This window comes from Megalobrama amblycephala, linkage group LG18 (assembly GCF_018812025.1).
Source record: "Megalobrama amblycephala isolate DHTTF-2021 linkage group LG18, ASM1881202v1, whole genome shotgun sequence".
Taxonomy (NCBI): Eukaryota; Metazoa; Chordata; class Actinopteri; order Cypriniformes; family Xenocyprididae; genus Megalobrama; species Megalobrama amblycephala.
In genome coordinates this window covers 11,997,232-12,010,869 of record NC_063061.1, presented here as the reverse complement: position 1 = coordinate 12,010,869, position 13,638 = coordinate 11,997,232, and the positions used below count along the sequence as shown (strand labels likewise).

General features: G+C 36.9%; 1 protein-coding gene across 4 annotated transcripts; it reads left to right on the top strand.

Moving 5' to 3' along the window:
- Positions 1-1,061: 1,061 nt before the first annotated feature.
- Positions 1,062-10,891, top strand: si:ch73-112l6.1. Of its 4 annotated transcripts, none has more exons than XM_048167440.1 (10): positions 1,062-1,284; positions 3,188-3,285; positions 3,374-3,834; positions 3,922-4,237; positions 6,396-7,155; positions 7,243-7,425; positions 8,271-8,608; positions 9,066-9,319; positions 9,456-9,623; positions 9,902-10,891. In XM_048167440.1, the coding sequence occupies exons 2-10, from the start codon at positions 3,241-3,243 to the stop codon at positions 10,347-10,349; spliced, it is 2,973 nt and encodes a 990-aa protein (XP_048023397.1). In that variant the 5' UTR covers positions 1,062-1,284; positions 3,188-3,240; the 3' UTR covers positions 10,350-10,891. The 4 variants fall into 4 exon arrangements, with proteins under 4 accessions (XP_048023397.1, XP_048023395.1, XP_048023394.1 ...); XM_048167438.1 differs by having other exon boundaries at positions 1,063-1,284; positions 3,191-3,285; positions 9,423-9,623; XM_048167437.1 differs by having other exon boundaries at positions 1,063-1,284; positions 9,423-9,623.
- Positions 10,892-13,638: the final 2,747 nt, after the last annotated feature.

The following is a 13,638-nucleotide window of genomic DNA, read 5'->3' as shown; positions in this document are numbered from 1 at the left end:
TTATGAATGTTTTATGAATATCCATCAATGTCCTGTTCCGTTTAAAGAATTTAACTCTGTTATAAAGGCAATTTCTGATGGATTAATATGACTGATGAAAGCTTCCCTTTCCCATAAGTCATGCTCAAAACAACTTTCACAGTTATGTTTGGGAGGTATTTCGCTTTTAAGCTTTTCGCTTTTTTTTTTTTTTTTTGTAATAATAAATTTATTCGTCAACTTTCTCAATCTCAAAACTCAATTTCTCCAAAAGGGAAATTTTTGGGGGGTTCTAAAATAGATAACATTCAGTGGAGGAAACATGGTTATTACCATATACTGTATACCCAATAAAGTGAAAGAAGTTTTGAAATTTTGCATAATATATATACCTTTGTAATGCTTTTGTGTCGAAATTTTGTGATGTAGCTGACATATGCACCTTCTGTAAAAAAGAAAGTGAAGATATTTGTCATTTATTTTTCTGATGCAATGTTTCATCACTTTTCTGGAAAAAATTGAGTTCCTATTGTTTTTCTAAAGTTCACATGAACTGTAATTTACACATTAAGGATGTTATTTGCTTTTTTGAAAACCAAAACAAATCTCTAGGATCTACTGTTAACTTTCTTATCCTTGTGGCAAAATTCTACTTTCACAAACAAAGGTTTCTTAAGAAAATACCTACTTTTATAGATTTCTTACGTGAAGTAGAACATTTAATCAATTCACTAAGAGTAATTAATAACAAAAAATGTATTTCTTTTTTTAAGAGATATGATGAGATCTTTCATGTAGGCTACCATGATTAATATTTGTTTTTTAAAATCCTCTTTTCTTTTTTTGTTCTGGTCCTACGAAACTGCAATGTTAAATTGATATACCATCATGAATAACATCTGGCTGCAACGGTGCATTACCAGCTTGTCTAATGCACATGCGCAGTAAAGAGTAAACAAACGGGCGAGCCACTATGAAAATAGCGATTGGCTCTTTTAACTGAAAGGCGGGACTTTCAGTCCTCTATCAAAAATGCGATTGGCACTTTAAGCTGCAGGGCGGGACTAATTGTTGAGCGCTACGATTTTCCTCATTCACTCCAATAGGAGTGGAAAGTCTCCATCTCTTGTAATGTCTCTGATCGTAGTCTCGCTGCTCTTGAGGTCCACACGAGTGCGACTGCTCGTGCACGCGCGGAACACAAAACAACACACTCTTATTTCAGAAAACAAAATTAACAGTTCTTGGCGTGAGCCGTTTGCTGATATATCTGCGCTGTCTTTATTTGATTTTGGCGTCCTCAAGGTAAGACTTGTAAGTTTACTATGATTCGTTTCAGGTGAGTTTGAAACACATGTTGTTAGTAAACGTTGCATGTTGTTGTTGATAGATGCCCATGCGCGAATTATCATGGCGATTTGTTGTATTAATGCACGGAGTTTCATCTATGGGTCAACAATTTTGCCTCTTTACAATCATGACATATTGTATTACACAATAAACTGTGTCGTTTTGTAAGCGGTGTTGGCATTGTATTGTTTTTAGTTGTATGCACTTTTAAATTATACTAACAATAATAATAATAACACATGTATTATGTAGACTAATATGCTTTCGTGAGAATGACTAAAGTGCCAGTATATCGCCAAAAGTATGTGGACACCCCCTTGTCAGGTTTGGCCATTACAGTAATTCCAGTGAAAACAAATCTCAGTGCCACACCATACAATGACATTCCAGAAAATTCTGTGCTTCCAAATTAGTCGCAACAGTTTAGGGAGGGTCTTTTCTGTTCTAGCATGACAATGTCCTTGTGCAAAAAGCGAGGCCCATACAGAAATTATTTACTGAGTCTGGTGTGGAAGAACTCGACTGCACAAAGCCCAGACCTGAAGCCTTCTGAACACCTTTGAAAATAACTGTAACACTGCCAACTACACTGGACCTCATTTGACTTTCATTTTATACACATAAACTTTTCCAATACATTTTTCAAATATCTTGTTTTGGGTTCCACAGAACAAAGCCATTCAGGTGTGAGGGTAAAGTCAGTTTTGTCCTTTAAAGGATTAGTCCACTTTCAAATAAACTTTTCCTGATAATTTACTCACCGCCATGTCATCCAAGATGTTCATGTCTTTCTTTCTTCAGTCAAAAAGAAATTAAGGTTTTTGATGAAAACATTCCAGGATTATTCTCCTTATAGTGGACTTAAATGGCCTCCAGATGGTTGAAAGTCAAAATTACAGTTTCAGTGCAGCTTCAAAGGGCTTTAAACGATACCAGACGAGGAATAAGGGTCTTATCTAGAGAAACAATCAGTCATTTTCTACAAAAATGTCCTACGCCTTCCCTATTCTACTTATAGAAAAAAAACGAAACTGGCGCATTCGTTCTGTAAGTTGAATAGGGAAGGCGTAGGACATGCAGCGTAAGCTTTTTAAAGGGGGTGAGTAAATTATCAGGAAAATTTTATTTGAAAGTGGACTAATCCTTTAATGCTTTTTACCATGATTTTAAAATAAATGCTCATCCAGACACAAGCATCACTGAGGTCAGGCACTGAAGCACAGTGTTATTTTAGTATTATTTATATTCTTATAGTATTTAAATATTCTATTTAGCTTTATTTTCTTACTTTAAGTTTTAGTAATTTAGTACTTCAACTTATTTTATTTAAATTATTTGCAAGACAGCATTTCTAATTTTCTTTTAGCTTTAAGCTTTTCATCTAATAATTACATTTTATTTCAGTTTGCAATAACGTTAATAGTTTTAGTTAACCTTAACACTGTTGACACTGGGTCATGGGGCATGTCTCGCTGTTCCAATGCCTTGTGTCTGAAACAGCCGTAAAAAAATTTGTTTTTGGTAGAAATTGTTTTGGAAAGACGAGATCATTGACTGAAACTGACGTTTAATTAGTGCTTCTCTGACGGTGCATTTTGACTGTGTCATTGCATCCAACTCACTTCACCTTGGAGCAAAATGAAAAATCTGTTGGGCTGAAATATTGAGAGGCGACCTGCTGTCGAAGAACTTGAACATGAACCACATAAAGAGATCAAGTCCCCAAATTTAATTGCCAAAACTTGGAAACTTTTGGTTTCCAGGCTAAATTAAAACTTTATTTATGGTTTCAGTGCATCACTAATATATATATATATATATAATTTTTTTTTTTTTTTTTTTTTTTTTTCTTTAACAGCAGCTTGTGCGAGCCAATCCTCCTGGCTACGAACACGCCAACTCTCATCACAAATGGCTCAACAAGCAGGTGAAAAGCTTCCTGATCCTCCTGAAGAAGTAAGTCAAATGGTAGCTGTGGCCCTCATTTTGCAGAATAATGAAAACATTTGCACATTCAACTTCTTTCTCTCTGTTTCTTCAACAGCTTTTACTACCAGAGGGTTGGAAGCATACGCTGCCAAAAGAGCTACATCTCTGGGTCAGTAAGACTCTTTTCATCAGAGATGCATCTGGGAAGTTGACGCTGACTGAACCTCTACAGCTGTGGTGGTCACCTCCTGGACCCCAGTTGTTGTATGCACAGCCTCCTCCTCTTCCTGACCCGTTCTTTCAGAGCAGGCTGTTCCTTTGGATGCCTAGCCGCATGTGGGCATACAGGCTAGTGTGCACGAAGCCCAACTGCCGTCGTCTCGGCAATTATTTGAGGCCTTGTGGGCTGCACAACACCGTCCGGAGGGTTTTGGACATGAGCGGGTGGTATTTCATTGCCACAGAACACCTGGAGTGCTCTTCTTGCAAGAAGAAGATGGCAGGCTGGTCACAAGACATTCTGGATCAATTGGATCTTATCCATCGTGAGAAATTCCCCGCAGTCCTGACCTACAGGTAGGTTGAGTTGTTTGACTATCAAAACATTGTAAAGATGTGTTAAATGCTCTGGGTTTGATTTTTGTGTGTGTTTTTCACTCAAAGGCTGTCTTGCGATAAAGAACTTGTTAGATTGATGCAGCGTCGGACACCAGGGAAGAGTGCAACTGAGATGTACCAGCACCTTTGTGTCCGGCATAAGGAGCGGTGGATGGCTCAGGCCGCAGAGTACCTATCTGTATTGAACAAGTTTCAAGATCTTAGCACTGTTTCTGTCAGGGTGCCACAGATGAGGCCAGTGCCTTCTCCATCATTGCTGTTGGCGGTATATGCAAAGGATGTTTTGACACGACTCGGAGAGATGAAGGCCAGGGTCACTTCCATCTATGGCTCCATCCTGAAGATAGCCTCCACCGAGAAGGTGAGAAGACACAATTACATTTTATGCATTTATTGCAGTATTTGTGTTAATGACATACACTACCGTTCAAAAGTTTTAAAGGTGCCCAAGAATGCTTTTTCACAAGATGTAATATAAGTCTAAGGTGTCTCCTGAATGTGTCTGTGAAGTTTCAGCTCAAAATACCCCATAGATTTTTTTTTATTAATTTTTTAAACTGCCTATTTTGGGGCATCATTAACTATACCCTGATTTTGGCAGCGCCGCCCCTTTAAATCGCGTGCTCCCTGCCACACGAGCTCTCGACTACATTACAGTGCATTTACAAAGTTCACACAGCTAATATAACCCTCAAATGGATCTTTACAAGATGTTCGTCATGCATGCTGTATGCATGCTTCGAATTATGTGAGTAAAGTATTTATTTGGATGTTAAAGTTTTATTCTGTATGAGTTTGAGGCTATATGCTCTGTGGCTAACGGCTAATGCTACACTGTTCGAGAGATTTATAAAGAATGAAGTTGTGTTTATGAATTTTACAGACTGCAAGTGTTTAAAAATGAAAATAGCGACGGCTCTTGTCTCCGTGAATACAGTAAGAAACGATGGTAACTTTAACCACATTTAACAGTACATTAGCAACATGCTAACGAAACATTTAGAAAGACAATTTACAAATATCACTAAAAATATCATGATATCATGGATCATGTCAGTTATTATTGCTCCATCTGCCATTTTTTGCTATTGTTCTTGCTTGCTTACCTAGTCTGTTGATTCACCTGTGCACAGATCCAGACGTTACTGGCTGCCCTTGTCTAATGCCTTTTATAATGTTGGGAAAATGGGCTGGCATATGCAAATATTGGGGGCGTACACCCCGACTGTTACGTAACAGTCGGTGTTATGTTGAGATTCGCCTGTTTTCCGGAGGTCTTTTAAACAAATGGGATTTATATAAGAAGGAGGAAACAATGGAGTTTGAGACTCAATGTATGTCTTTTCCATGTACTGAACTCTTGTTATTTAACTATGCCCAGATAAATTCAATTTTTGATTCTAGGGCACCTTTAAAAAGTCTGTTATGCTGACCAAGGCTGCATTTATTTGATCAAAAGTACAGTTAAAACAGTAATATTATAACATCATATTATAATTTGAAATAACTGTTTTTTTATTTTAAAATGTAATTTACTCCTGTTATGGCAAAGCTTAATTTCAGCATCATTACTCCAGTCTTCAGTGTCACATGATCCTTCAGAAATCATGCTAATATGCTAATTTGGTGCTCAGGAAACATTTATTATTATTATCAAAAGTGAAAACAGTTTTGCTGCTTAATATTGATGAATAAAGTAGTGTATAAGAATATCCATGATAAAGAAAATGTAATTTAAAAAAATGTGGCTTACATGTAATGTACTGTTTGTATTTATGTTGGTTTCTTATAGTTTTGAAGATCATTTTCAAGGCAAAATTAAATTTAATGTAATTTTCATGTGATGTGATGTATTCATTAGCGAAGTATGAATAACCTATTTAACATACACCTGAATACATGTGAGCAAACACATTTTAATCATTATGAATAAACAATCAATGTAAATAGCTATTAATTCATTCATTTATAAATAATTATTATCTATATCACTATGTTTTTTGGGGGAACATTGTATAACATTTTACAGCATTTTAAGTTATATTTCCATGTTATAAAAACATAAAATTATCTGATATTTTAAGACTTTGTTGATCTTGACACTCAGTCATGAGGGTCTGCAGGGGTCCTCTATATGATATTATTTCCTTTTTTTTTGTTTTTGCATGTTTGTTGGATCACACAAATATTAATAAGAAGTTTTGTCAAAATAAAATATTTTTTTTCCCTGAAAAATAATAATAAAATGTTTTATTTTTTAAAGAATTTAATTCAAATGTTTTCTTAATCATGATATCAGGGCAGGTTGTATCATCCTGAAATTTTTATCATAATATCAGAATTAATTTTATTCCATCATCAAAAGAGGTCATTGAAATCATTGTATTTATAAATTGTTTTTAACTGTATTTTTTTTTTTAAATAAATGAACAGATCCAGATAAAAAATAAGCATCATTGACCCACATAACACTAAGATTCATCTTGTAGCATTTACCAGTTCTTTTCATCCATCTTTAGGTCACTAAGAAACACAATTCAGCTGTGTGGGCCACAAATATAGGAAATGAGAATGGGCAGGTCCTAATGTGTGTCCTAACCCAAACAGAGGGAGAGGGCCTGCTACCCATGTGCTCCGGCTTGATGGAACGTTACCGGCGAGCCGGAGAACCTCCTCCCCAGGTTCTGTACGTGAGCCAGGACTGTTGTTCCACAACAGGCAAGAGCAAAATGGAAGCCATGTTCCACGAGTGGGACCAGCTGGTTGTCAGGCTGGACGCATGGCAGTTTATGCAGCGGTTCGCAGCAGGCGTCACTTCAGAAAGCCACCCGCTGTACGGCCCCTTCATGGGACGGCTCTTCTCCTGTATATTTGAGTGGGATGCTGGAGATTTAAAAAGACTGCAAGAAGCCAAGCAACAGGAGCTGCGACAAGATGCCAAAGCAATCGGGAAGCCCACTGCCAAAGAGTTGGTAAGGCACTGCCGCTATTGGACACGTGAGGCTCAAGTGACCAAGCAGCTCATTGAACAGCTGTTGAAAGACTTCATGGGAGCTACAGACTTCATGGGCAACAAACTGGTGGACCAGGAGAGGATGGAAGAGATCTGGCCAGCCCAACAATGCCATCTTCGGTGTATCCAGGACCCTCCAGGCATCCAGCTTTACAGGAAGGTTAGAGAGGTTACCAGAGGAGGGTTAGTTCTTCCTCTGTACCACTGTGCACGTGGTGTAGAATCCCTTGAAGCATTCCATCAGTATCTGAACCACTTCATTCCAGGTTTGCATAACCCATAAATAACTTGTTATTTCTGTGAATTGTTTCAACTTCAAATGTTTTTATAAGTTCTCTTTTTTTCTTTTTTAGGTACAAGTACAAATGACTTGTACTTCCATGTTTATCTGCTAGAAGGGGTAGTGCAGTGGAACAAGGCGCGATCTGTTGCTGTCGATGAAGGCAGTCCGCTGCAGCACTATGCAAACTGTCTGAGCCAGAAGTTTCTAGGCTGTAAACTGGCTGAGGATCACAGTAGCCCAGGAGAGTACACTGGTAATGCATTGCATGTTTGTACTATATGCATATATTCATGACTTTTTTTTTTTTACCATGCCATATATATTTAATGTTTTAAGAACACAAAGAAAAAAATATTATTCAAAAAGTGTGAAAATAGTATTTTATTGTGTTTATTTGAAATACATAAAATGCTAGCTGTCAATTTAGTCAGCCTTTTTATTCTAAAATGTCATTTATTCCAACATTATTTCCACCAATAAATGCTGTTACACAGCACAATACATCATTTGAGATGTGCTGGAAATGAAACTGGTGGGAATTTTTATTACTTTCAGACAAAAAAAGCATGTTACACTACCATTCAAAAGTTTGGGATCAGTAAGATTTTTAATACTTTTTAATACTTTCATTCAGAAATTCTGCATTAAATTGATTAAAAGTGCAAGTAAAGACATTTATAAAGATTTCCATTTCAAATAAAATGCCTGTTCTTTTGAACTTTCTATTCATCAAAGACTCCCGAAAAAAAATTCTCACAGTTTCCACAAAAATATTAAGCAGCAGCAACTATTTTCAACATTGATAATAAAAATAAATGTTTCTTGAGCAGCAAATCAGCATATTAGAATGATTTCTGAAGAATCATGTGACACTGAAGACTGGAGTAATGATGCTGAAAAAGAATAAATTACATTTTAAAATATATTAAAATGAAAACAGTTATTTTAAAAAGGCTTCGTTTATAAACATTAAAAAATCTTACTGGCCCAAAACTTTTGAAAGGTAGTGTATGTTTGCCATGCTGTATTATTATTTAGTCCATTTTGTTTTTGATTACTTAAATAATGAACCACTCTAGTGACATACTGTTTGCACAGGTGAGCTCATAGGAGTGGAGTATCTGTATTCTCAAACCAACAGAGTGTTGGAGGTGGACGGCATCATGGACCCTGATGCACCTGATGGAAGTGATGAGCAGCTGGAGGTTGACCTGGAATATGAGGATTCAGGTTTTAATGACCTTAAATCCCCAGAGTTCTTGGAGTTCAGCCTCAAATCGCTTCAAGTTCAGGCAGTGCTTCCGCAATCAGTTTCCATCGGCCTATCAACATCCCAACCGGATCCAATAGTGTCTTCTACCTCTGGGCCCATAAAGGATGAGCCATACGCTGCAGACCAGTTCATGCCTCAGGGCATCTCACAGGAAGATGATAATGTAAGAACAAACACAAATAACGACTTCATTCAACAATTTCTTCTCTTTCCTGTCAGTCTAATACACTGTTAATGTAGTAAACAGTGCAGCGCTTCCGGGTTCCTACGTCAGAACACCGGCTCAGTATTGGCTGACACTGTTCACATGAGAAGCACGACACATGTGTGTGATGCTGACGCAGGAGCTGGCCAATAATGAGCCGGAGTTCTGACATGGAACCCGGAAACGCTAATAACGTTGCAGTCTTTCGGAGGCCAGAAAGCTCATGGTTTTTATCAAAAATATCTTAATTTGTGTTCCAACGATAAATGAAGGTCTTATGAGTTTAGAACGACATAAGGGTGAGTAATTAATGACAGAAATTTTGGTTGAACTAACCCTTTAACCCAAGTTTGCCAGTTATATCGCCTTTATTTAAAAAAAAATCTACCCTTTGTGCTCCTTTTTTTTTCCTCAGGAGGAAAAATGCATAGGGCCTGATGGTGCTCCTGGGTATGACCGTGTTATTAAGTTGGCCAACAGTTTAGTTGAGCTTAGAAATCATGGATTTGTCACACAGCGAAAGGTGGACGAGATTGTCACTCTGTGGGATAAGCTATCAGAGCATGACAAGCGTGGTGTCGTCCACCCGACACAGCCCGAAAACAAACAACACTTTAACAACAGCCATAACGATAACTTTGTGACTCCGTGTATAGATGGCCTGAAGAGGTATGTGTGCCAGACAATTAAAACATCAAACATTTTTTATCTTTACTGAAATTACCTTAAAAATACCTTTTTGATTTGTTCCACAAATGTGCTTCATTGTAAGCCGGCTTGTCGCTGCCATTTGCCTCGCTCTCAGCCACATTCACCCCGCCGGTCAGATCATCGCTGGTGTCAGGGAGAACAGGTGGGATGCCATCCTCAGGGACTACAACATGATTAGGGACATTGTTCAGGACAGCACTGCCATCTCGACCCAGACACAGTTACAGCTGCTTGAGATAAATCAGCAGACATTGTGCCAGTGGTGAGTCAATAAATGATGATTATGTTACACTTTATTTCGATGGTTCCCTTTAGACATTCTGTTGACTATAAGTAACGTTGAACCTACATGTCAGTGAACTCTTTATTAGAGTATTAGTAGACTGTTAGGATTAGTAGAATAAGTTGACATAGAACCATTCGGCCCGATAGTGGAAAAGTGGACCATCAAAACAAAGTGTTAACGATTATTAATTTGGAGTTGTAGATCAATTGTATATACATACAGATTAATTATTGTATCATCTCTTCTGTAAATAGGTACAATGCCAGGAAACAGGGGCAAGAACACTTGGTTTTGGACCAAAACATTGACCACATGATGGCTTCTGAGCTCCTACTTCCTGTGCCACACAACGTTCCAGAGTCCCTTCAATATGGAGATGTAATTAAAGTAGTGATTGGAGGTCCCAAGCCTCCCGATTCCCCAACCTTACGACCAGACCCAGAGCAAAGAGCTGCTGCCACCAGACTCCCTAGTCAAAAGGTGCCTCGGACCACCGCTTGGCGGCGGAGGAAGGCAGAGGAAGAAGCAGCCCAGCGAGGGTTACCCCTGAAGCGGCTTTCCGAGCAGTATCTTTGTCAAAAGTGTGGCAAACCAAAGACAAAAGAGTTTGGTCACAGCCAGTTCCGCGGAGTCCACTTTTGTGCTAGAGCCTCTGGAAAGACTGTAGGGCAATGGATGGAGGAGATGAGGAGAGCAAAGTGAGCCAACACGGACATTTTCTGTTTTTTGTTGTATTTGTTATTTGTATGTTCCATTGTTTTATATATACTTTAATCATATAGGTAATAGCCAAAAATTATTTCTATAAATTAAATTATAAATTTTGTTTATGTTATTTGTGAAATGGCAATAATTTCTATTTTTTAATTCTTATCTCAGTGAATATTTCTTTCTTAAATGAACACATTTAACATTGAGGTTTATTTACAATTTAATAATTTGCTGTAATTGTGTGTACAATAACTATACATGGTGAACAAATATTACATAATTTTGGGGTCTTTTTCTTTTGATTTGACTTTATTTACATGGACCGATTTGTTTTTTTCAAACCTTGGTGTACACATGAAAAGTGCATACACAATACACCATCACAAGAAACAGTTGCTTTACCAATATTAGGAACACATTTTGTTTATTTATTTTCAATAAACACACATCATTGATCTGCAATTAAAAGCTTGTCTTTTTTGTTGCTGGACTTTTTCTGTATAAGTTCTACTATTAAAAAAATATAACTCATACGTATGTGATACATCTCACCTTATCACAAATGTGGAAGCAAAATGGCTAAACAAATTATTTTATATTTCTTATTTAGCATCAAACAAACAATATAATCTTTTCACAGTCATCAAATAATAGTTCTGTTCCATCTAATATGGCACAGAAAATAAAAAGTACAAAAGTGATTGCACAACAGCCAAATGAAAGCGCCCTACAGTTCAGCCAGTACTGGGGTAAACCTTTAAATGGTTACTGTCCAAAAACATTGGGTACGCAGCCATGGTGCTGGCCGCCCATCAACGGGAGCGTAATGGAGGAGACACCACCCAGTCTGCTGTCATGGGGAACAAGGATGCCTTGCTCGGATATGCTGGCCTGCTCCCAGACATGCTGGCTGTCATCAGCGAGCGCTGGGGACACCAGCCCAGGAAGATTAGGTGCTCGTTGGCAAGTGAGAGCGTGCAGTAAGAACATGTGACTGATTCAATGTGTGTGCGCTGCATCTGTGCAATCCAGTTCATAAACTTCAGTAAAACAGTTCGTTTATTTTAATTCAAATCTCATAGAGGAACAAAACTGACCATCATAGAAATCTCAAAACCCAGCAAAACCAACCGTCTTTGAAATTCCATAACCAAATAAAACCGTCCGCCATTGAAATCTTGTAACGGAACAAAACCGACCATCTTTGAAATCTCATAACCCAGCAAAACCGACTGTCATTGAAATCCCTTAACCAAATAAAACCGTCTGTCATTGAAATCTTGTAACGGAACAAAACCGACCACTGTTGAAATCTCATAACCCAGCAAAACCGACCGTCATTGAAATCCCTTAACCAAATAAAACCGTCTGTCATTGAAATCTTGTAACAGAACAAAACCGACCGTCATTGAAATCTCATATCTCTGCAAAACGATCGTAAAAATGTATAGATTGTTAAAATGATAGTTTTTGAATAAATGTATAAAATATTTTTTAATAAATACTGATGCGCTTTGAATAAATGTATTGATTGTTTTGGAATGTATTGAGTGTTTTAAATCTATCGATTGTTTTTGAATAAATGTATCGATGCGTTTTGTTTAAATGTATTGACTGTTGTTGAATGTATCGATGTGTTTTACATATGTAGTGATTCTTTTTTAAATTGTAGTGATTCTTTCAAAAAGAAAAGTAGGGATTCATTTAAAAAAAGCGATTAATTTTTTTTAAAGAATCTTAGAAGAATTATAGAAAAGTAGTGATTCATTTTGAAAAAAATACAGATTAATTTTGGACAAAGTAGCGATTCATTTAAAAAAAGAAGTAGCGATTCATTTTTGAAAAGTAGTGATTCATTTTCTAAAATAATTGATTCATTATCGGAAAGATTCATTTGGAAAATAATCGATTCTTTTCCGAAAAGATGCATTTAGAAAAGAATCGATTCATTTTCGAAAAGATTCATTTTTGAAATGAATCGATTCATTTCTTTTTGGGAAGTGTATCAATTATTTGAATAACTAGCGATTCTTTTTGAAAAAGTAGCGATTCTTTTTTTTTTTTAAAGTAGCGATTCTTTTAAAAAAAAGTAGCTATTCTTTTTTGGGAAAAGTAGCGATTCTTTTTTAAATGTAGCGATTCTTTTTGGTAATATAGCAATTCTTTTTGAAAAGTTGTGATTCTTTTTGAAGAAAGTAGCAATTCTTTATAGGAAAAGTAGCGATTCTTTTTGAAAATGTAGTGATTCTTTTTTTAAAGTAGCTATTCTTTTTGCGAAAGTTGCAAATCTTTTTGAAAAATGTAGCAATTCTTTTTGAAAAATGTAACAATTCTTTTTGATTATAAAAAAATGTCAAAAACCACAAGCCTGGACTCGAAACTAGGATTCTTTGTACATAACTGCACCAGAGGTCAGAACACTGCCCACAATGCCACCGGGAAGTGTGAGACTCAGCCCGTTTAATGTTGATGCAGTAACTTAAAAGATGTTTATTCTATCCTGTGTGTGGATGGAGATTAACCAGCATCAATTTAAATGTTCATTTTTGCAATTTATTATGATATTAAATATGTTGACAGGAAGCTAAATAGATGAGAGAAGACAGACAGGATCCAGAAAATTCTACGAGCCTGGATTCGAACCAAGGATTCTTTGCACGCAACTGCACCAAAGGTCAGCACACTGTAAAATTTCATTATTAAATAGCTTGAATTGTAATTACTTATTGTGAGATTCTAGAAACATCTTGTGCCCTGTCTCTTTCCATCATGTGATCTTTCTCTGGTCACCCTAAAAGGATTCAGGCCTCACGTCATAGTTATAAGTGAACTTATAGTCCTTTTATGTACTTCAGTTACTGAACTGTTAGTTTCACTTCTTATTTTCTAATTATATAATGTATCCCTGGACAATAAACCGTGTGCCACTGCACTTTATGTGTCTGTCTAGTAGTCATTGGTACCCAGGTATACCTGCTTTTCTGTGCTAGATCGCTCAACCTGAAAAGATCTTCTCAAAATACTTGATCTCCAAATTATTTTATCTAACACTTATTATAAGCTGTAACAGACTTTATGAGCAGTAGAGATCATAATTTGTTTTCTTACTCCTTCCTCAAGCCTTGTGTTGGGACCTGGGACAGATGAGCAGTTGCTAGAAAATCTTTGTGGGAACCCAAGCAAACCTGCAGAGCCACAAGTTTCTAGTGCCTGTAATGGGTGATTGTGTACATCAGTTTCATTTGTACTTTTGGGATTAAAGTAACTTCATCTTGCATGT

Bases quoted from the DNA above. Each gene is read 5' to 3' on its own strand.
- si:ch73-112l6.1 (XM_048167438.1), top strand. From the start codon at position 3,241: ATGGCTCAACAAGCAGGTGAAAAGCTTCCTGATCCTCCTGAAGAA. The intron at 3,286-3,373 runs GTAAGTCAAATG...TTTCTTCAACAG, and splicing joins TTCCTGATCCTCCTGAAGAA to CTTTTACTACCAGAGGGTTG. The intron at 9,320-9,422 runs GTATGTGTGCCA...CTTCATTGTAAG, and splicing joins TGTATAGATGGCCTGAAGAG to CCGGCTTGTCGCTGCCATTT.